Raw genomic sequence first — 24,064 nt, 5'->3', positions numbered from 1 at the left:
TATTTACACAGAAATTTACCATTTAAAAAAGCATTGTACATGCATTCCTTTATTTTTATTTCGGTCAGGGGTGTTTTTTTTGTTTTTGTTTTTGTTTTTTCCCTCAGTGAAAGAACATTCTCGAGTATGCATGTCAAAGAACTTCTTACCACTTAAGTTTTTAGTCTGTTTGTTGGCAATACTATAGCTAGAACTTTAAGAAAGATGATTTCATGCATTTAACTAATATTCAGCAAATAATAGTTTTTCTAGGGCAAGCCTATAATTAAATATTACCTCATAGCTTTGTATTATCTTTCCTTGGCAAGTAAAACTACTTAGAAGACTTAGAAGATGATGGCATTTCATCTTATTTTTAGTCATTCTTTAGTTTGGGATAATTAGAAAAAGCCTCGATAGTATTCAAAACTCAGTCTCTGCTTACATGATTTTTTTTTTTTGAGTCATCTTACTGCTTTAATAAAGTAATGAATTGTTTCAGTTTTTACTTAGGAGAATATTCATTCATTCATTAAAAAATGATAAAAATTCAACCATTTAACTGTGGCTTAATGATTTTACTACGAAGAGAGTATTTTGTTGCAATTAAAGACAGGAATTCCAGGATGAAATAGATATTTTAAATTATCTGTGAATTCTGTGTATATAGGTTGACTGTGATTCATATTCCCAAAGCAACCAAAACTCTGTGCTTATTGGTGGAGAAACTACTTCCATCCAAAGGGAATGAACTTTAAGCTATTTTTGGCAATGTGGGTGATAACTTCATCCTGTCTTTAATAGATTTTAATAGATTCAATGCTCTTAAGACAACATCTCCTGGGCAAAACAGGCAGTGGAACTGACCAAAACTTTATGTTCACTAAGAAGTGAGCTGATCAGTACTAGATGCTTTTGCCAAATTTGGAAGTTCAGTGATACTCTGTATATGTTGATCATATCTTTTTAGAAGACACAGAGTTGGGTTTGAATCTTTGATGAATCTCTCTTTTAGGTCAAGCTGAATGAACGAATCATAGCCACTTCACAAGGACTTCTAATCCGCTCTGTTCAGGATTCTGACCAAGGACTATATCACTGCATTGCAACAGAAAACAGCTTCAAGCAGACAATAGCCAAGATCAACTTCAAAGTTTTAGATTCTGAAATGGTGGCTGTTGTGACAGACAAATGGTCCCCATGGACCTGGGCCAGCTCTGTGAGAGCTTTACCCTTCCACCCAAAGGACATCATGGGGGCATTCAGCCACTCAGAAATGCAGATGATTAATCAGTACTGCAAAGACACTCGGCAGCAACATCAACATGGAGAAGAATCCCAGAAGATAAGAGGGGACTACGGCAAGTTAAAAGCTCTCATCAATAGCCGGAAAAGTAGAAACAGGAGGAATCAGTTGCCAGAGTCATAATGTTCTCTTACTTGGGGCTTATGCTTCCAGTAAAGAATGGTCTGTCTTCAGTGATCAAATTTTGAGCAAACAACCTTGTGTTTTAACCCATGGGAAATTCCTGATAAATGTGGTTACTCACTCCCAAAGTGAATATTACATGAACTGAAATGAGCATGCATTTTCTTGTATGATATTGACTAGCACTAGACATGTCATGGTCCTCATGGTGCATATAAATATTTAAGTTAACCTAGATTTTATTTATATCTTTATTTACTTTTTCTTCAAAATCGATATGGCGGCTATAAAACTAAAATTCTTACATCCCTTAATTGAATGAGGGCCATAACCCTGTGATTTTCCTTCCTTGCATTAACGGTTTAGATTTGGAATTGTCACTGATTTTAAATATGAGCACAAATGCCACATTTAAAACTTCTACATTGTAAAAGTGGTATAAATACATGTGATAGAGTAGCTCTCAAAAGAAATATTGAATAGATACAAGTCAAGGAAGAAAGCATCTAAAAATTGTATAAAACGTGAGTGATTCATAAATAAAACAATGAACAGTTTATTTTTTTTCCAGTGAAATATATTAATTTTTTTTTATTATTGTGAAAATGGTCAGTTGCTGATACCTGTTATTGATCTTTGGGTTTTTTTCTTGTTTTAGGAAGATAAAATAAATGACCCTCACCATAAACATCTTTGATTGGAGTTATGTCAGTGAAGCATTTAAGTTTATATTCTTATGCTATTACCTTCCAAACGAAAGCACTTTTTTTGGAAGTTATTTAAGTTATTTTAGACTCAGAGAATATAATCTCACACTGTTTAATTAATTACTGTATTTGTTCTAACTTTCTAGTCTGCGTGGCAAAGTAAACAATATAAGAAGAAAAAATGAAATATCAAACTTGTATATGAGAGGTGAAACTCAAATGGGGAAAAATAAAGTAAGGAATGTAATTTTATTAAGAGCTGTTTATAAAAAATATAACTAATTTTTAACATCAGTGATTAATTTCAATAATTAACTCTCACATTTTTTTTGGTTTGCCAACCTTAGATATCATACAGATTTTAAGTCACCAATTCATTTTCTTTTTAAATGATATTTAATGTGTGCTGAAGAGGTGCTCATTTTGTGGAGAAATGAAAAAAATTCAAATATGAACAAAAATAGACATACTTTCTTTTAAAAGAATGCTGGTACTTATGCACACTGGTATATAAATACAAATATGATAAGTTCTATAATGAGTAAAATAACTTTCTTCTATTTGTAAGTTTGGATCCTTTCATTAGAATAATTTATTTTTGAACGTTTTACTCCAAATAGCAATTAAATGGGAGAAATATAAGAAATGTCTTTCTATTGTTATATTTCCTTTAAAAACACAACTTTTGCTTTTTTATTTTATTTACTTTTCAAGAAATGGTCATGTTTCCAGGTGCAAATAGAAATTGCATCATATATCTTTTCAAAATCTAGTACAAAATTATAGGTATAGTTTATAGTCCACAAAGAAGTTAAGGTAGATTTATCACCTTTTTAAACGCCACAGTATAAAAGCTTGAGCTAAATCATTGTCCAAATGAATGTGATCATTGATCAGAATCTAAGAAGATTTAAGATTTCTGATTTCTTATTTAAGATTTCTGATTTCTTATTTAAGTGGTGGTAAATTATGATATTATATAAGAGGAGGCCCCAGTGAGGGCAAACACTGCAGTTAAAATACACAACATAAATAATGTTCATTCAAAAATAAGCTAATAAACAAAAGCTATTTTCCAAATGTGTATGATTCTAAAGTACTCACTAAAACAGTTTATTATACAGATATTTTGCCTGCTTAAAGAATATAACTAAACTTCTTTATTTCTTCTCTATGTGCAAAAATAGAAATGCACATCAGTGGAAAGCCAAATCCATCTTCAATGTTTGTGACCATTCTATTCTATGTACAGAGTTAAAGTAAAATTGTTTTAGAGTCAGAAGATAGGGTAACTACACAGGTCCCCTTGCTTAGTGTAAAACCAGAATGATAGACAATAAGGGTGTTTAGTTTTGTAATATTATTTGTGCTATTTAATACCTTCTCCTTTGAGCATTATTCAATTGTATATACTTTTATTACATTTAAAATTATAGAAAATCTTGAACATAACTGCCAAATGTAAAGAAAAATTTCTCAAAAAATATTGTCAACATATACTGAATATTGGTGGTTAATTAGTATTATTTTGTGTAGTTTGACATTTCAGTGATTTAATATGTTTTCCATTTGTATTGTACATAAAATTTCCTAGGAATGCACTTTTTTCAAAGTGTAGGTTTGTGAATAGATTTTAGCATGATGAAACTGTCATTACGGTGAATGTTCACTCTGTGAGAAAACAAATGAAATGTAGTTAGTACCTTAATATTTAATTGGATATTGAAGACATCATTTGCCTGGCAAAATAAAATATGTTGAATTCCCCAAGAATGTCTTCAACTTTTCTTTCTTTTTATTATTATTATTATTTTTGTTTTTAATTTATATCCAAGTTAGTGAGCACATAGTGCTATAATGATTTCAGGGGTAGATTCCAGTGATTTATCCCGTATGTATAACACCCAGTGCTCATCCCAACGAGTGTCCTTCCTTATGCCCCTTAGCCATTTAGCCAATCCCCTTACACAACCCCTCCAACAATCTTCAATTTATTCTCTGTATTTAAGAGTCTCTTCTCTTTTGTCCCCCTCCTTGTTTTTGTATTATTTTTGCTTCCCTTCCCTTATGTTTATCTGTTTTGTCTTAAATTCCTCCTATGAGTGAAGTCATATGATATATGTCTTTCTCTGACTGGTTAGTTTCGCTTAGCATAATATCTTCCAGCTCCCTCCACATAGTAGCACATGGCAAGATCTCATTCTTTTCAATTGCCAAGTAATACTCCGTTGTGTGTGTGTGTGTGTGTGTGTGTGTGTGTAGGTATATATACATATATATATATATATATATATATATATATATATATATATATACATACACCACATCTTCTTTATCCATTCACCCATTGATGAATATTTGAACTTTTCCATACTTTGGCTATTGTCGATAGTGCTTCTATAATCATTGGGGTGCATGTGGCCCTTCGAAATAGCACACCTGTAGCCCTTGGATAAATATCTAGAAGTGCATTTGCTGGGTTGTAGGGTAGTTCTATTTTTAATTTTTTGATGAACCTCCATACTGTTTTCCAGAGTGGAAAACCACCAGTTTGCATTCCTGCCAGCAGTGCAAAAGAGATCTCTTTCTTCACATCCTTGCCACCATGTTGTTGCCTGAGTTGTTAGTTTTAGCCATTCTGACTGGTGTAATGTGGTATCTCATTGTGGTTTTAATTTGTATTTCCTTGGTGATGAGTGATATTGGGCATTTTTTCATGTGTCTTTAGCCATAGAATGTCTTCTTTGTAGAAGTGTCTATTCATGGCTTTTGCCCATTTCTTCACTGGATTATTTGTTTTGGGGTATTGAGTTTAATAAGTTCTTTATAGATTTTGGATACTAATCCTTTATTTGATATGTCATTTGCAAATATATATCTCATTCCATCAGTTGCCTTTTAGTTTTTGCTGATTGTTTCCTTCACTGTGCAGAAGATTTTTATCTTGATGAGGTCCCAATAGTTCATTTTTGCTTTTGTTTCCCTTGCCTCCAGAGAAATGTTGAGTAAGAAGTTGCTGCAGCCAAGGTCAAAGAGGTTTTTGCCTGTTTTCTTCTCTATAATTTTGATGGCTTCTTGACTAATGTTTAGGTCTTTCATCCATTTTGAGTTCCTTTTTGTGTATGGTGTAAAAAAGTGCTCCAGGTTAATTTTTCTGCATGTTGCTGTCCAGGTTTCCCAGCACCATTTGCTGAAGAGACTGACTTTATTCCATTGGATATTCTTTCCTGCTTTGTCAAAGATTACATGGTCATACGTTTCTGGGTCCATTTCTGGGTTCTCTATTCTTTTCCATTGATCTCAGTGTTTTTGTGCCATACTGCCTTAATGATTACAGCTTTGTAATACAGCTTGAAGTCTGGGAGTGTGATGCTTCCAGCCTTGTTCTTTTTTTTTTTTTTTTTTTTTTTCTCCAGGATTGCTTTAGCTATTCAGGATCTTTTCTGGTTCCATACAAATTTTAGGATTGTTTTCTCCAGCTCTGTGAAGAATGCTGGTGTTTTGATAGGGATTGCATTGAATATATAGATTGCTTTGGGTAGTATTGACATTCTGACAATATTTGTTCTTGCAATGCAATCCATGGAATATTTTTCCTTCTTTTTGTGTCTTCTTCAATTTCTTTCATAAGCTTTCTATAGTTTTCAGTGTATAGATTTTTCACCTTTTTGGTTAGGTTTATTCCTAGGTATTTTATGGATTTTGGTGCAATTATAAATGGGATCAATTCCTTGATTTCTCTTTCTGTTGCTTTATTATTCGTGTATAGGCATGCAACCGATTTCTGTGCATTGATATTATATCCTGTGAATGCTGAATTTATGGGTCAGTTCTAGCAGTTTTTTGGTGGAATCTTTTGGGTTTTCCACATAGAGTATCATGTCGTCTGTGAAGAGTGAAAGTTTGACTTCCTCCTTGTTGACTTGGATGCTTTTTATTCCTTTGTGTTATCTGATTGCTCAGGCTAGGATTTCCAATACTATGTTGAATAACAGTGGCAAGAGTGGACATCCCTGTCCTGTTCCTGACCTTAGGAGGAAAGCTCTCAGTTTTTTCCCATTGAGGATGAGAGTAGCTGTGGGTCTTTCATATATGGCTTTTATGATTTGAGGTACGATCCTTCTATCCCTATGTTTTTGAGGGTTTTATCAAGAAAGGATGCTATCTTTTGTCAAATGCTTTCTCTGCATCTATTGAGAGGATCATGTGGTTCTTGTCCTTTCTTTAATTGATGTGATGTATCACATTGGTTGTTTTGCGGATATTGAACCAGCCCTGCATCCCGGGTATAAATCCCACTTGGTTGTGATGAATAATTCTTTTAATGTATTGTTGGATCTGGTTTGCTAGTATCTTGTTGAGGATTTTTGCATCCATGTTCATCAGGGAAATTGGTCTGTAGTTCTCCTTTTTAGTGAGGTCTTTTTTTGGTTTTGGAATCAAGGTAATGCTGGCTTCAGAGAATGAGTCTGGAAGTTTTCTTTCCATTTACAATTTTTTGGAACAGCTTCAAAAGAATAGGTGTTAACTCTTCTTTGAATGTTTGATAGAATTCCCCCGGAAAGCCATCCGGCTCTGGACTCATTTTTTGGGAGATATTTGATTACTCATTTAATTTCTTTACTGGTTATGGGTATGTTCAAATTTTCTCTATTTCTTCCTGTTTCAGTTTTGGTAGTTTATATGTTTCTAGGAATTTGTCCATTTCTTCCAGATATCCCATTTTATTGGCGTTTAACTGCTCATAATATTCTCTTATTATTGTTTATATTTCTGCTGTGTTGGTTGTGATCTCTCCTCTTTCATTCTTGACTTCATTTATTTGGTTCTTTTTCTCCCATCCAAGTACTAACCAGGCCCGACCCTGCTTAGCTTCCGAGATCAGACGAGATCGGGCGCGTTCAGGGTGGTATGGCCGTAGACTATTTGGTTCTTTTTCTTTTTGATCAAACTGGCTAGGGATTTATCAATTTTGTTCTTTCAAAGAACCAGCTCCTGGTTTCATTGATCCATTCTACTGTTTTTGTTTGTTTGTTTGTTTGTTTGTTTGTTTTGGTTTTGATAGCATTGTTTTCTGCCCTAATCTTTCTTATTTCATGTGTTCTGCTGGTTTGTGGTTTTATTTGGTGTTCTTTTTCCAGTTCTTTAAGGTGTAAGGTTAGGTTGTATATCTGAGACCTTTCTTCATTCTTTTGGAAGGCCTGGATTGCTATGTAGTTGCCTCTTATGACCATGTTTTGCTGTGTCCCATAGGTTTGGGGCTTCATTTTCATTGGCTTCCATGTGCTTTTTAATTTCCTCTTTAACTTATTGGTTAGTCCATTCATTCTTTAGTAGGATGTTATTTAGTCTCCAAGTATTTGTTATCTTTCCACATTTTTCCTTGTGGCTGATTTCGAGTTTCATAGTGTTGTGATCTGAAAATATTCATCGTATGATCTTGATCTTTTTGTTCTTGTTGAGGGCGTATTTGTGTCCCAGTATGTGATCTATTCTGGAGAATGTTCCATGTGCACTCGAGAAGTATGTGTTCTGTTGCTTTAGGGTGAAATGTTCTGAATATATGTGTTAAGTCCATCTGGTCCATTGTGTCATTCAAAGCCATTGCTCCCTTGTTGATTTTGTGTTTAGATGATCTTTCCATTGTTGTAAGTGGGGTGTTGAAGTGCCCTACTATTATGGTATTATTATCAATGAGTTTCTGTATTTTTGTGATTACTTGATTTATGTATTTGGGTGCTATCACATTTGGAGCATAGATGTTACAATTGTTAGATCTTCTTGGTGAATAGACCCCTTAATTATGATGTAATGCCCTTCATCTCTTGTTAGAGTCTTTATTTTAAACTCTAGATGGTCTGATATAAGTATGGCTACTCTGGCTTTCTTTTGGTGACTATTAGCATGATAGATGGAGAGCCATCTGTTTAATTTCAATCTGAAGGTGTCCTTAGGTCTACAATGGGTTTCTTATAACACCATATAGATCTTGTTTTCTTATCCATTGTGTTACCCTATGTCTTTTGATTGGAGCATTTAGTCCACTGACATTTTAGAGTAAGTACTGAAAGATATGAATGTATTGCCATTATGTTCCCTGTAGAGTTGGAGTTTCTGGTGTTGTTCTCTGGTCCTTTCTAGTCTTTGTTGCTTTTGGTATTTTTTTTTTTATTTATTCCATCTTTTCTCCCCTCAGAGTATTCCCCTTAAAATTTCTTGCAGGGTTGGTTTAGTGGTCACGAACTCTAATTTTTGTTTTGGAAAATTTTATCTCTCCTTCTATTTTGAATGACAGTCTTACTGGATGAAGATTTCTTGGCTGCATATTTTTTCTGATTCTGTGTATTGAATATATTCTGCCACTCCTTTCTGGCTTGCCAATTTTCTGTGGATAGGTCTGCAGCAAATCTGATCTGTCTTCCCTTATAAGTTAAGGACTTTTTTCCCCTTACTGATTTCATGATTCTTTCCTTGCTTGAGTATTTTGTGAATTTGACTACGATATGCTTTGTTGATGGTCGATTTCTGTTGAATCTAATGGAGGTTCTCTGTGCTTCCTGGATTTTGATGTCTGTGTCTCTCCCCAGGTTAAGAGAATTTTCCACTTGATTTACTCACATAAAACTTTTATCCCCTTTTCTCTCTCTTCAACTTCTGGGAACCCTATGATTCAGATGTTATTCCTTTATAATGAGTCACTGTGTTCTCTAATTCTTATATCGTACTGTTTTGCCTTAGTTTCCCTTTTTTTCTGCTTCATTACTCTCCATATGTTTGTCCTCTATATCACTGATTTGCTGCTCTATTTCATCCCTCTTTGCCACTGTGGCATCCATTCATATTGCTGCTCAGTTATAGCATTTTTAATTTCATCCTGACTAGATTTTACTTCTTTTATCTCTGCAGAGAGGGATTCTATGCTTTTTTGAACCACAGTTAGTATTCTTATTATTGTGATTCTAAATTCTGGTTCAGACAACTTGCTTATATGTGTGTTAAGTCCCTGGTTGTCATTTCTTTCTGTTCTTTCTTTTGAGGTGAATTCCTTCATTTTGCCATTTTGAAGGAAGAAAAAGGGTTAATAAAAAAAATAAAAATTACAAAATTAAAAACAACACCAAAAAAATCAAATAAAGGGTGCTAACTCCTAGGTGTGGTTTGGTCTGGTTGTTGAAAGAAGCTGTATAGAATAGAAAAAAAAAAAAAAAAAGGGAAGGAAACAAAGGGAAAAAAAATAGGAAAAAAAGAAAAAAAAAAGGAAAGCATCAAAAATTTCAAAAAAATGAAAAAATTAAAGAGAATAAAATGAAATAATGAAAGTATAATAGAAATTTGAAAATTTACACAAAGTATAAATATAATAGAAAAAAGAAAGATCTTTTTTATAAAAACGGAAAACAAAATTTTTTCTTTCTATATTCAAGAATAAGAAAAGAAAAAGAAAAAAAAATTGAATGGATGGACCAGTGAACAGAATGAAATAAGATTGAAATTACATCCAGCTTCCCCTAGAAGTCAAACTATGAAGCCCTTTACAGTCTACAAACTAATCAGGGAGAGAGATTTGTGCTCTTGCAGAGCATGGTGGCCCAGTTGAGTGGGATTTAGTGTAGCCACCACATTCTCCACTAGATGGCGCTACTTAACTTGCTGGGGTGGATCACTGTGGTGCGTGTAGGCGTGTATGCGCATGCGTGGGAGGCGTCAAAATGGTGTCACACAGCTACCCATCTCTGGTATCAGTACTCTGTGCCCTTGCTGACTGGCAATCAAGCACACCCCTCCTGTGTCTCTGGCTTCCGTCTCCTCCCCGCTTCTACACTGTGACCAAGTTGTTCAGCCTGCCAGGCGGCACGGGCCTCCCGAGTTTTATCTCAGTCAGGCGGCCGCGTCTCCAAACCCCTCCCTTCTGAGCACCCTGCAGCTTTGACCCGCTCAGAGCCTCTGGTGAAAGGTCTCTCGAGTAATGGCTGGGTGCCGGCCCACCCCCTGGAACGTTGGCAGGACTGTGTTGCTGTAGATGCTCAGAGACTGCGGCCGGGTGCCAGCCCGCCCCAGAGAAAGTTCGCGCAATCGTGTAGCAGCTGTGGTTCAGGGATTATGGTAAATCACAACACCCACCTGGCACCAGGCTTCAGTGAACTGTTAACGTCTTTTTTCCAACACCAGCGAATGTGGCTGTTCTCTGCACAGGACCGGACGTCCTCCAGCCTGAAGATCCCTCTGCTCTTGCTGTCTGCTCCTGGGCTTTTGCCCTTCCCACCAGAGCACCACCAGGTATTGAGCTGTGGAGTTTCAGGCTCTTCACTCCCCTGTTTATAGTGTACTCATGGAATTTAAGCCCTCTCCTTTCTCCTTTCTCCCTTTTTTTCCAGTCCCTTGCAGTTCCTTTCTCTCTCTCTTTTTTGTTCAGTCTACTCTTTGTCTTTCTTTCTCTCCAGCTGCTTTCAGGATGGGATGGGGGGGGGGAGCGGGGAGAAGAGATTGCTTTTCCTGTACTCCCCACCCACCCCCGCCTCTCCATCCTCTTTCTGCAAGCAATAAGTTCCCTCCCTATTCTAGGTAGCTTCTCTCCCCCAGTTCACCTCTCTGTGCCTCGTACCTACCTGCCAAGTTCTGTGGTTCAAGTTGTGCAGATTGTTGTGTTTATCCTCAAACCAGTTTTCTAGATGTGCAAGATGGTTTGGAGTTGCTCTAGCTGCATTTCAGGGCCGAGGGAAGCAAAAAAAAAAAAAAAAAATTCCATGCTGCTCCACCATCTTGGCCCCTCTCTCAACTTTTCTTTTTAATGTTGGAAACTTACAAGTGCTTGTTGACATGATAGAATCTACTGAATCTTATACTTGTTTTTCTCTTTTTAAGTTTTACTTATTGATCCATTTTTGTGAAAATAATGCATCTAGATATTTCAAAATTCAAAACTTCCAGACGAATATACATGGAAAATTCTCCTTGTACCATTTTCCCTCATTTATTCAAGTCCTAACCCCAGAAGAAGCCAATATTGTCAGTTTCTGTGTAAATTTCTATATTTTACATATATGCAAGAAAATTCCCACTTGTTTTCTCTTTAAAAGCATTGTTCATCCATTTACACCTATCAGCTTTGCAGATTATGTTGTTTCTAACAGTGGGGGGAAAATGTATAATTTAGGAATGCTTGGTGTTTGGAGCCAGACTGCCTGGATTTGAATCCAAGCTCACTATCTTGGAAAAGTTACTGAATTTCTTTTTGCCTTAGTTGTCTGCCCAAGTTCATACCAGTAAAGTATTAGAACAGAACATATGATATACTAAGTGTTCAATAATATTTAATGTTTTCTTTGCTTAGAAAGTGACATATTGTTAGAGCAGAAAGGAATCTTCATCATGTTCTTTGTTAAGTTACATGCCAGTGACCCAGGTTGGGGAGCCTGCAGTCAGCAGGTTAGATAACATCTTACCAAGTAAAATGAGCCTTTATAAAATTGAGGGGAAGGTAGCCACGAGTTAACTCATAATTCTGCTAACGCATTTGAAAGACAGAAGCATTAGAGATTTCTTCTATTTCTAGGCCGTAACTCTGTAATAACGTAAGTGGAGAAAAAGTGAACAAAAATATTAAAAATTATCTCAACAAATAGTCCAACCTCATGATTCAACAATGCTCCCTAATTGCATCATTATTTTTCAGAATCTCTTTTGCTTTTAATTCATCTTAACCTTAGTTTAAAATAATTGTAATATATTTCGTATCATTTAAATGTGCTTTTGAGGCTTTATGCCTCCTACCTAAGCGAAAAAGTATTTAAGAAAAAGATGATGTAGGGTGCCTGGGTGGCTCAGTCAGTTGAGCATCTGACTCTTGATTTCGGCTCAGGTCATGATCTCACGGTTTTGGATAGAGCCCCGTATCCAGCCTTGTGCTGACAGTGTGAATGAAGCCTGCTTGGGATTCTGTCTCACTCCATCTCTGCCCCTCCCCAACTCCCTCCCTCCCTCTCTCTCTCTCTCTCAAAATAAACTTAAAAAAATTAAAAAGAAAAAGATGATGTTTTTCTATACCTATTCTTGTAGCTAAAGTCAAGAAAAACATTGCACCTTTGTATTACAGCATAGTTAAGCCTGTAAAACACTTAAGTCTAGACAAGGAAATAATCAGACTCAGTAGAAATGTTTATTTACCTAGAGGCATTGAGAATTTCATTGAACTTATGCATGATTAGAAACCTTTGGGAGACTGAATTTTTATTGTTTTTCCTTTAGATTTTAACCCACCATCCTTTTATCCATCATCTTTTGCACAAGAATACCAGCCTCTCTGCAAAATCAAATCATTTGCTATACATTCTATGTGTGTGCCATTCAGTGAATCCCATTGTCAATAAATTGTTTTTCCTAAGGGGTTTCTGATATATATATATATATATATATATATATATATATATTTCATTTTTTTTGTAGTTTCATAACAATATTACTTTCATAGCACATAGATATTGAGAATTGGGAGAACTAGCTTCAAGATAAGAAAATGCCATCCTCAGTCTAGTGACTAATGTGTTTGTCTATTCACCTCATAAAATAATACTTCAACCCAGTTTGAATTGTGTATTTCTCAGGGCTATTATGCTGCCATGCTCGAGTGTTACTTACATAAAATGCTATTAAAGAATGACATTATAACAAACACATTAAGACTGTTTATTCTATGTCAGGTTACCTCTGACAAAGAACAAAACCCAAGAACAAAAGCATGGTGAAGCCTATTCCTTAAGAGTTTCTCTGAATTATTTATATAAAAATGTCATTCAAGCATTTTATGACTCCAAAAACAATGATTTCTGCATGGCAGAATGGATATATGATAAAATTTTTATGAAACTAAAAGCCATTACTATTGTTTCTCTGGATATTTTTCTTTTTTTTTAATTTTTTAAAAATGTTTTATTTATTTTTGAGACAGAGAGAGACAGAGCATGAGCAGGGGAGGGACAGAGAGAGAGGGAGACACAGAATCTGAAGCAGGCTCCAGGCTCCCAGCTGTCAGCACAGAGCCTGACGCGGGGCTCGAACTCATAAACCATGAGATCATGACCTGAGCCAAAGTCGGATGCTTAACCGACTGATCCACCCAGGCACCCCTCTCTGGATATTTTTCAATATACATGTGATCCTTGGCTCATGAAGGGGGTACAATGACATAAAAGGAATTTCCTGTTTTGTCTTTCAAAATGTTATTTCTACATTTCTATATAGGAAAAAGGAGTTGAAGCTTTCTGTTTTCTTTTTTCTTTTACTTACTTGTGCTTTCATGTTAGATATGGGAGGTTGTAATACTCTTTCTTTCTCTGCTACATCATGGCTTTCCAGAGAAGCTGGACCTTCAAAGTATCTTCTTTTGAGTTGATGTGATTTGGCATTTGTAAATCATGGTATGATGGTTGAAGTCAACTTGACTCCTGAATAGGAAAAGAAGCTGTGGGAAACACAACCTGAGGAAGTGCTAGTTAAGCCATATCAGCTTGGGACAATCAGTAAAGTCCCAGTGATGTTTTTATTTATGTATGTGTATATATTTGTTATATCATGAATTATGCACACATAAATTCACAAAACAGCTGTATTCTATTTATTTATTATTTCAAAATAAGTCTCAATTTCTGCTCCAAGTTTCTAATCCAGCTCCTCCACTTATAAATGATATAACCTGGGAACATTGCATCCCCCTGGATGAACTGTTGCTTTCTCTAAGATTGGAATTATAACAGTATCACATATAGTAGTGGTGAGAATTAAGTTAATACACATGGAATTCTTGTAGTGCCTGACACATAGTGAAGACCCAGTAAGTACATGCTATTATTTTTCCACTAGGAGACCATAACTATTTCAAATACTTGGGCATTTGTTCCTCTTTTATCTCAGATTGCATCAAGGTAGTTCAATTGGTATTTGATGTAATTTATCTATATTGGCATGCATGGCAACATAATTTTTTTTAATTAAACTTTGCTGTCAGTGCAGAGGTATCCCCTGGGTTGTCCCTTGTTGCCCATGCAAAGTCCTTTCAGAGCAGGTAAACTTTCCACTACATCCAAAAATGCTTAGAAGAATAAAGATAATTATTTCTGCTATTTTTGCATCATTCTGGGAGACAAGCCAAGAGCCCCTCTTACCTAAAATTACTGGGGAGTGTGTGTGTGTGTGTGTGTGTGTGTGTGTGTGTGTGTGTGTGTTTTCTTGGCCCCTCCCAGATCTTATACATCCTCAAGACACAAACCCAGAAGTAAGATAGAAATATAGGACCCAAAACCCCTATTGTACTCACCACCCTTTACTTTTCATTGTTACAGTCTCTGATGGCAAGAATTATTCATTAAATATCTCCCATGAGATTAAGCAGTGGCTTTCACACCCTGGCACTAAAGTACCCTCTAAGATATTTTTGAAAAGCTATGTAGCCCCTAACACATTTCTAAGTTAACATCTCCTTTTTTTATTCTGTTTAAGTACTTGCAAAAGATATTTCTAAGTTAACATCTCCTTTTTTTATTCTGTTTAAGTACTTGCAAAAGATATAATTTCTGGTATGGCATAATTATGAAATTTTAAAATAAAGCAGGTGTTTTTGTTTTTTAATTTTTTTTAATCTTTATTTTTGAGAGAGAATGAGTGTGTGAGCAGGGGAGGAGCAGAAAGAGAAGGAGACACAAAATCCGAAGCAGGCTCCAGGCCCTATGCACAGAGCCCAGTGCAGGGCTCAAACTCACGAACCATGAGATTATGACCAGAGCTGAAGTCAGACGCTCAATCCACTCAGCTACCCAGGCACCCCTATTTGTTTTTGTTTTTGCTCCATGGTTTATCTAGAGGTATGTTGATACAGTTCCAAATGCTTAGGGACCTTTTTTCAGATATCTTATTATCAAGTATCTATTAATTTCTGATTAAATACCATTGTGGTCAGATGATATAAACGGAATGGTTTCAAGCCTTCGATATTTATTAGGACATCTTTTGTAACCAGTCTATAGTCTATGCTAATAAATGCTCCACGTCTGTCTGTTAGGTGTATTATTCATTGTCAACTAGATCATATTGGTCAATAATGTTTTTCACATCAATTATATTTTTATTTTCACTTTTTGGGGTTTGTTTTGTCAACTCCTGAAAGAATATTGTTAAATTTCAACTATGCCTTATGTCTGTTTATTTCCCTTTTATATCTACCAATATTTCCCTAGTGTATATAGAAGCATTCAAAGTGCATACACATTTAATACTGTTATTGTTCTCAATGAACTTGATCCTTTCAACGTTCTAAAAGGTTTTTTTTTTTTTTTTTTGTACTAGTTTTTCCAAAGTCTACTTAGTGTAATGCTATATCATCGCAGCATGGTACAGATCTTTCTTGACTTACAAAGGGGCTATGTCCTGATAAATCCATCGTAAGTTGAATATATCATAAATCAAAAATGCTTTTAATATACCTAACCTACCAAATATCATAGCTTAGCCTGGCCTAACTTAAACATGTTCAAAATACCTTAACCTATGGCTAGGAAAAATCATCTAACACAAGGCCTGTTTTATAATGAAGTGTTGAATATCTTGTGTAACTTATTGAAAACTTTACTGAAAGTTGAAAACAGAATGGCTGTCTGCATACAGAATGACTGCAGGTGTGTGGTTTGTTTACCGTCATGATCACGTGGCTGACTGGGAGTTGCAGTTCCCTGCCTGTGAGGATCACAAGACAATATTATACCACATATTGCTAGTTCAGGAAAAGATTAAAGTTCAAAAATCACAGTGTGGTTTCTATGTACTGACTGATTTGCTTTTTCACAATCCTTGAAAGATGGCAGAGTTGAAAAACCATATGTGAAAACATCATAAGTCATTTAGCTATATTTTTGTGCTCTTTTTGATGATCTAATGATTACAGTATTTTTCTTTATGTATTCATGATATACTTTCAAATGATAGCTATTTTTAAAACATTGGAAGAATCTTGCAACTGGATAATTCAACTTACCTTCCTCTCGCTTCTTATTCTGTTTTATTATATTCTATTGTTATATATGTTATAGTTCCTATAATAATTACTATTATTGCTTTCTAAAATGATAGCAGTGGAATTAAAATACAAGAATTTGGCGCCCACCATAATATTTTTAAATAATAAAGAACAAGTTCTCTTTTAACAGTCAGAAATTATATATTATTCCTATTTTTCCTTATCCATATATCTATTCTTGCCCTACAAAATTTTATCCTGTATAAGCTTTATATCTTAAAGACTTGGATTACTCTCTTAAACAGTTTTGCAACAAAATATGTATATTTGTTTAATTCCCATTTTAAAATATCCCGTGGCCATAAGGCTCTAAATGTTAATATTTTTAGATTAAGTTAAAATTATAAATTGCTATAATTTGGCCAAAGACCACAAATAAATTCAAAATTCTGAGTCACTAAACATAAAAAGTAAAATCTTAAATGAAAACACATGTAGTGAGATAAATGGAATGGAAATTCTTCTTCTTTTTTTTTTTTTTTCATTAGTTAAGGTACCTGTGTACAAATCTTACTTGAGGGAATGAAACAAGGTTTAACCAAAATCTTACTCCTAAGTTTTGTTTTTAGATATGAAAGCCTGAACAAATTGTACTTACATAATTTAATGGAGCTAGAAGAAGTTTCATTATAGTGCTGCTATTCAAATATTTAGATATCTTTTGAAGAATGTCTCACATCATTATTGTCAGAATCTGTTTATTTGTAATTCGAGTATAGCTGATGCACGACATTACATTAGTTTCAGGTGTACAACATAGTGATGCAAGTTCTATGTACATTATACTCACAACATGTATGGCTTCCATCTGTCAGTATACAATGCTCTTACAATACCATTGACTGTATTCCCTATGCTGTGCCCTTCATTCCAGTGACTTACTTATTCCACAACTGGAAGCCTAACTCTCCCACTCCCCTGCACCCATTTTGCCTGTTGCCCTCACCACCTCCCCCCTGGAACCATCAATTTGTTCTTTATATTTATAGATCTGATTCTCCTTTTTTGTTTTTTGTTTTTCCTGTTTGGTTTATTAATTTGTTTTGTTATTTTAGAGTCAAAATTCATTTTAATTAATAAGCTAACAATTTGATTATGTTCTCTTACAGTCTTATTTAAACAAATTTTTTGAAACCATCATTCTTCTCAATACTTGTCCCAATACTTAGAGCCCTGCCTTTGATGGATTTTCTGCTTCAGTGGGGCCATCTCCATGGTTTTTCCAGAATAATACTTTGTAATACAGACTTCCAGAAGCTGCTTGCTTACTGAGTGGCCTTGGGAAAGTTACTTAACCTCTCTGTATCTCTTGTGCTCCTTATCTGAAAAAATGAGGAAAATAATATTACTTACCTCATAGGGTTGTTATATATATATATATATATATATATATATATATATATATATACACACATATTATATATATACATATTATGTATATACATACATATGCATGTACATATTATGTATATATATACATGTTATATACATATACATATATATATGTATACATGTATATATATGTGTGTGTTTATATGTGTGTGTGTAGTGTTTACAACAGTCCTGCCGCATGATTAGGATATTATTAGTTCAGTTAATGCTCTTCTTACATGCTGTTATAAAAACCCTCTGTTTCATTCAAAATTTCCAGTGACAGTTTATCTTTACTATTGCTCTAATTTCCATTATCCCTGCTCCCCTGCCCTGTCCAGCAGGCAATCTGACAATCATTATTAAGTTATGCCCCTTGTCGATCTTCATTTTTAACCCTAAACTTTTATTTTTCCAAATCAGGAAAAGGCTCTTGACCCATTCCTTCCTCAAGTTGAATTCCTTCACCATTTACCTGGTAACCTTGGATTTACTGTGAGAAGCCGGCTTTCCTGGAGCTTAGATTTATTCATCCTGGATGTTAGCTGTCATCTACAGTGTTACAAACTTGACCTTTTTCATAAGACTCCTTGCTATCCCCTTTTTACAGCCTCCTGTCAGTTCTACCCTGGCAACCCTCCAGGCATAGTAAATCTTGTCTGAATTCACAGTGGGAGAGAAAACTGTGCTAGGCCACTCATAGCATCAACTGTTACGGCACCATCAGAACTACCATTATTATCCTCTTAAAAACAGCCATCTATTGAGCATTTTCTGTGAACATTGGTATACAAAGGTATGCACTATATCTAACTATCTGCTTCTTTCACAGGAAGGAAGTAGATGGTATTAATATGTTTTGCAAATGACAAAACTGAGAGTCTTATGCATTTACATACTTGCCCTGAGTGAAAAAACTTTCCAAAGGCCCAAAAGCATAAAATGCAAAGACTCTAGCTCTAGGCTTTAAGCATATTCCATATTTCATTATCCAGAGTTTCACTAAGGAATATCCATGACAAAAATATTAATATACAGTAATATGATTTATAGGTCTCTAGGTAACCTCTTACTCAAACCATAGAGTCTGAATACCTAGATTTGACTTTCTAGCTTACTATTGCCTTGTTTTGCAGGTCTGAGGTTATCATGGTAACAACAGTCTCATGGGACTATCAAGGTTGAGATAATTCATGTAACGTACTTGGAATTTACATAATGTAAAGTGAATATCAAATAAATATTGGCAGTTTTATTACTATGCCTCTGATACTGGAAATACCATTTATTAATTCTCTCAACAATTATTTGTTGCGCACTTAGTATGCGCCAGGCAGTATTTTAGGTATTAAGGTTATGGCAGGGAATATATCACTATCTCTCCTTTTGTGAAATCTACTTTCTGGAGAGAAAGACAAGAAACAAGCAAATAATTATGTAATAGCTTAAGTTGAGATTAGTGCTATGAAGAAAATTAAATAAAGGTAAAGGAGTTGTGGAAAGATCAGGGGGGAAAGAGCATTCCAGACAGAGAATCAAGCCAGGACAAGACTCTAAACTGAAGAAAATTTTGCTGGATTTGAGGGAAAGAAAAGAAGACCTGTGTGGCTGAATCTAAGTAAAAGAGGAAAATCCACATGTGAAATGAGATCCAAAAGGTAGAGAAACCAAGTCACTGTGTCCTGATGACGAGGGTGAGAAATTTAGACATGACTCTAAGGCTTACAAAAGCTACTGGAGGCCAGTGATGTCAGATGACTGATTTACATTCAATACAAAATATTTCTAGCTGTATTTCAAAGGACTTTGAGAGCAATAATGCAAACAAAGAAAACAGAAAGACCAACTAGGAGTCCAAGACATTTTTGAAAGCACATAACTCTGATAGATTTAAGTATTGACTCTCATTCACATGGAGGTACAAACAACTAGTAGTAGATCCCTCCTGGAGTGTAGTTTTGAAACAGGGAAGTAAGGATTGATATGAGACAGTATTTATCCCCTGTGGTTGAGGAAGAATTGCTGGCTCGGTGTGCCCTAGAAGGGCAAAAGGAACACCAACAGAGGTCAAGAGGTAGCTTGAAGAAAGCCCTAACAGTGGTCCTGAAGCTAGAATATGCATAAACTGTCAGAATCAGGGATTTATTACCTAGTAATGTCCAGAGAAGCAAATGGCTTTGGTTTCAATATTGGGAAACAAAACAGTCATGGATAAAAATCTAAGGGTCGTTAAAGACAATGTTGTGTGGATGCTTTAAGACAGGCTAGGCTCACGTGGACAGTGACTGTAAATAACTGAGGATGCAAACGGCCATTATGGATAAGAGTCCACAATAAATAACCTTCCTGAAGATACGATGCAACATGATTAAGAGACCAAATATTTGCAAAGGCCAGCTGTTTTAATGGCCCCGTTACTTAATCCTGATTTTATTTACTGTGGAATGATGCACTTTCATCTTGCATTTAGAAATAAGCTGTCTACGTCAATGGGGACAGCTTAGGGAGTGGAGCATGTGGTGAAATATCATTTTTCAGAAGGGTGAAATGGCCATGCAGTTTATGTAGGAACTCATATCTTTAATTAGGTCACTGGGGTCAGCACTGAAACAGTGATTCCCTGACTATTCCTACTCCTCACAGTAGACTCCCACACCCTAGATTACTGCTTTCCTCTGTCCTGTGAAAAAGGGAAACAAAGTGTTTCTAGAAAGATGGTCTCTGTACTGAATGCCTTGAGATAGTTTCATCAGAAGCTGGCATTGAGGTTTTGAAAATCGAGTTAAACCCAGGTTTCTTCTTAGCAACAGAATAATTATGGACACTTGTGAATAAAAATATTTATGGAAGATAAATTTGAGGAATAGGAGAAGGAATAAAAGACCGATTCACTTCTTTACCTCTCCTTAAAGAGCATTACCCTGCACCACCCACCACTACCAAAACCATTAGCTTAAGGTCAAGAAAAAAATATTTATAGCCAGAAAACAGCAAGGGGAATGCTTAATGTGTTCTGAGATTATTAGCACCGGTTTTTCTTCAATTCATTAGGAGAAATCATAAAAGTATTTTTTTCAGGCTTCCTTGAAATCCTGTCATTTAGAAGAAAAGGATAGCTTTGTGAAGCCTTCTACTTCCCCAGGTTAGTTTATCCTTTCTTGCTGTTCCCACAAGACTTGTTCATACTATTATAATATTCACCCTGTTTATTACATTTAACCTCTTATTTTTGTGTCTTGACAGCTATTTTATTCCTAGTGTCTAGGGCATTGTCGACCATATAATAGGTGCTTACTAAAAATATGGGGCCTTCCCTTTTTAATAGTATATAGTAAATCCTTTTAAACTCTAATATCTAATGAACAGGAAATCATTAATACTATATACTGTGATACAGATTTCAGAGCATGAACAGTTGTTAGTTTGAAAGTTCATAAACTTTTCATTATGGTAACTAGAACACTAACACTTATCAACAAACAAGTAACAATCTACCATGTACTTCCATATAGGAAATGAATAAGACCATCGCAATTCTCCAAGAGAAAGTGAAAACGAATATAAAATATTTGTTCATAGAAGATGACACTTAAATAACTGTCTATTACAAGGGCAACAAGAGAACATGAATAAAATATGTGCTTTGCTCTATTAGTGTTCTATTCACTACATGAGTCCTATTGAAATAGGCTTATCTGTCTCCCACCACAGTACCTATCTGGTAGGCATTGCAATATGAATTTTATAGATGGAAAATTAAGCTCAGGCCTTCCACAGCTCACAAGTTGCTGAGCTAGGATGGAAAACCACACTTACTTTTTGTCCTGTACCTCCAAGGTAGTAACAGTTGAGAGAGTGAGGACATCACTGTAGTAATCAGGAAAGGTTTCAGGTTCAGAGGGTCTTACAATGGCCTGTGCAGTATTAAATTTATATAGGTTAATGAGGAAGAAGGATATTGCTGTGGGTTTAGAGGTGGGAAATGTCTAATAAATACACAAAAGAAGATCCACTGGTTGATTCTGAGAGTTGACGTTATGAAGAGCAAAGATTAAGTTCGATGTATGTGCAAGCAAATGGCGTACATAATGAAATAAATGTGATCTGCTGTTCATTTTTGAGAAGGATATACTTAAGAAGGGAGAAATAACAGGGAAATGTTTACCATGATGGATGGATGAATGTCCTGGCTGTTCCTCTAAGGAAATCAAAGTGAGACGGAGGAACTAAAGTTGAAGTGGTGGAAGAATAATGAGCACTTATGTGTTCTCAGTAACTCAGTGGGCACACCGAGCACTAGATTTTAATTACACATATGTGTGAAAGCAGAGAATGCCTGTGATACTTACATTTGGGTTAATTGAATAATTACTAATGGATTGGAATATTGCCAACTTTGTGCTTTAGGTTTTTATAAAAGAATTAATAATGATGATGATGATGAAGACAATATAGCTCACATTAATGAATGCTATTTCTAATTACCAGGCATTGTTGCATATGTGCATTATCTTGCTTAATTATCATTTTCACACCTAGGAACTACATACTCTTATTATTTACCTTTCTACAGATGATGAAACCAAAGCATAATCATATTAAGAAATTTAACGTTAATCAGAGAGTTAGTAAGTAGAATATTCTAAACTATGATGCCCTTATTACATTATGATTAGTTGCCCATAGGTGTCCAATGAGACCCAAGTGATTTTTAATGTGGGGATAAGACTTTTTTTTAGTTTTATTTACTTATTTTGAGGGAGAAAGAGAGAACACAAGCAAGGAAGCAATAGAGAGTGAGGGAAAGAGAGAAAAATCCCAAGCAGGCTCTGAAGTGTCAGCACCAGACCCCAGTGCAGGGCTTGAACTCACAAACCGTGAGATCATGACCCTGAGCCTAAATCAAGAGTCGGATGCTTAACTGATTGAGCCACCCAGGCACCCCAGGAGATAAGTTTTGATAGAAATATTAATTTCTATAAATGAGAACTTGTAACTTTGTCATCTTTTTAATAGACATTTGTCTCTGCAGATAATATGATTGCATCATATCAGAATTTTTCATAACTTCCAATTATGCCAAAAACAACTCTAATGTCTCAGAACATCACTTTTATCACAAGAAAAATCAGTGATAAGATCAGGTTAAAACACCACCCATGTGTAGAATTATTCACAATAGGCACACTTTAGTTGGGAAAAACTTTCTGACGAATTTAGCAAACATAGGGCTTAAGAATCCAAAAAATCTAGGGCAATGGATACACATTGTCAGGACACACTGAAACAGCTAGAGATGAAGAACAAAGTGTTTTTAGTTAAAAGGCTCTTACAACTCAGAATACTCTGCAGTGAAAAGTGTGAGGACAGGTGAGAAAGCCAGGGCTCTTATAAGAGCTCTTACAGAACCATTATACAGATTACAAAATTGAGACCCATAAAGAAGTCAACACATTTTATAATTTGGCCAGTTCTATTTCTTGATGCATTGCTTTCCCTATATACATAAGTGACATAGAGGTATGGTTAAATAGTGCAGAAAAGTGAACACAAAACCAAAAAATTATTCTTTTGGCTGCCAGCATAAAATAAGTGAGAGCCTGAGTTCCTGAGATTCCAATTTATTGCCTGGCTGCTGTTCAACTGCACTAACTAGACCAGATTTTTTTGGTCAGTCTCATTTGGCTTTGCTCAGCTACACATGGCCTTGGTGTAAAGCAGGGCCAAAATGAAACAAGAATATGTTTTTCCTTAATCCACATTTTCTGCTTGGTGAATAAATGAAGAGCTTTACCCTCAGGGTCACAATGACAATTTTATCCAATTTTCTCAGCAGTAGTTGATCATTATCTTGTCAGCATCATTGTTTTTGTTTTTGTTTTTAAACTGGCGCTGGGAGTCAGACAACCAACCACAGGTATAGGGGATAGAAAAATGATCCAAAAAAAAAAATCATTAAAAAACCCAAGTTTGTCCTCTGCTTCGCCTCTCTTTTGTAGACAAGCCAGCATACTATGGCCTGACAATTGATGGATATACCTCTGACCTAACCCAACATCATCTTACCCCCCTTGCAAGCGACCTTCTTTTCCCCATGTCCCCCATCATTCTATCTCCTCTATTCCAGTGCTTCTCAAGATTTAACGTGTATATAAATCACCTCCAAACCTTGTTAAAAAGGAGATTTTCATTCAGTAAGCCTAGGATGGATGTGGAAATTCTGTATTCTTTTTTCTTTTTTTTTAAATATTTATTTATTTAGAGCAAGTGCGTGAGTAAGGGATAGGCAGTGAAGGTGGGAGAGAGAGTCCTAAGTAGGCTCCACCCCACCAGCGTGGAGCCCGAAGCGGGGCTTGATCTCCCCAACCCTGAAATCATGACCTGTGCTGAAATCATGAGTCGGACGCTCAACTGGCTGAGCCACCCAGGTGCCCTGGAGATTGTGTATTTCTAAAAAGCTTGCAGAAAATGCCCATGCTGCTGGTCTGCAGGCCATATTTTGACTGGCAAGACTCT

The 24,064-nt window shown here is 35.6% G+C and overlaps 1 protein-coding gene across 1 annotated transcript in view; it reads left to right on the top strand.

Annotated features, from left to right (window-relative positions):
- The window catches only part of SEMA3C (semaphorin 3C), a 172,004-nt gene extending 168,119 nt beyond the window's left edge, over window positions 1-3,885 (top strand). The window contains exon 18 of the mRNA XM_042916517.1: window positions 995-3,885. Within this exon, the coding sequence (XP_042772451.1) occupies window positions 995-1,408 (414 nt within the window). The 3' untranslated portion in view covers window positions 1,409-3,885. The remainder of the gene's footprint in view (window positions 1-994) is intronic.
- Window positions 3,886-24,064: the final 20,179 nt, after the last annotated feature.

The sequence above is a fragment of the Panthera leo genome, chromosome A2 (genome assembly GCF_018350215.1).
Source record: "Panthera leo isolate Ple1 chromosome A2, P.leo_Ple1_pat1.1, whole genome shotgun sequence".
Lineage (NCBI taxonomy): Eukaryota > Metazoa > Chordata > Mammalia > Carnivora > Felidae > Panthera > Panthera leo.
The sequence above is the reverse complement of the archived record's forward strand: the minus strand, read 5'-3'. Positions and strand labels throughout refer to the sequence as shown.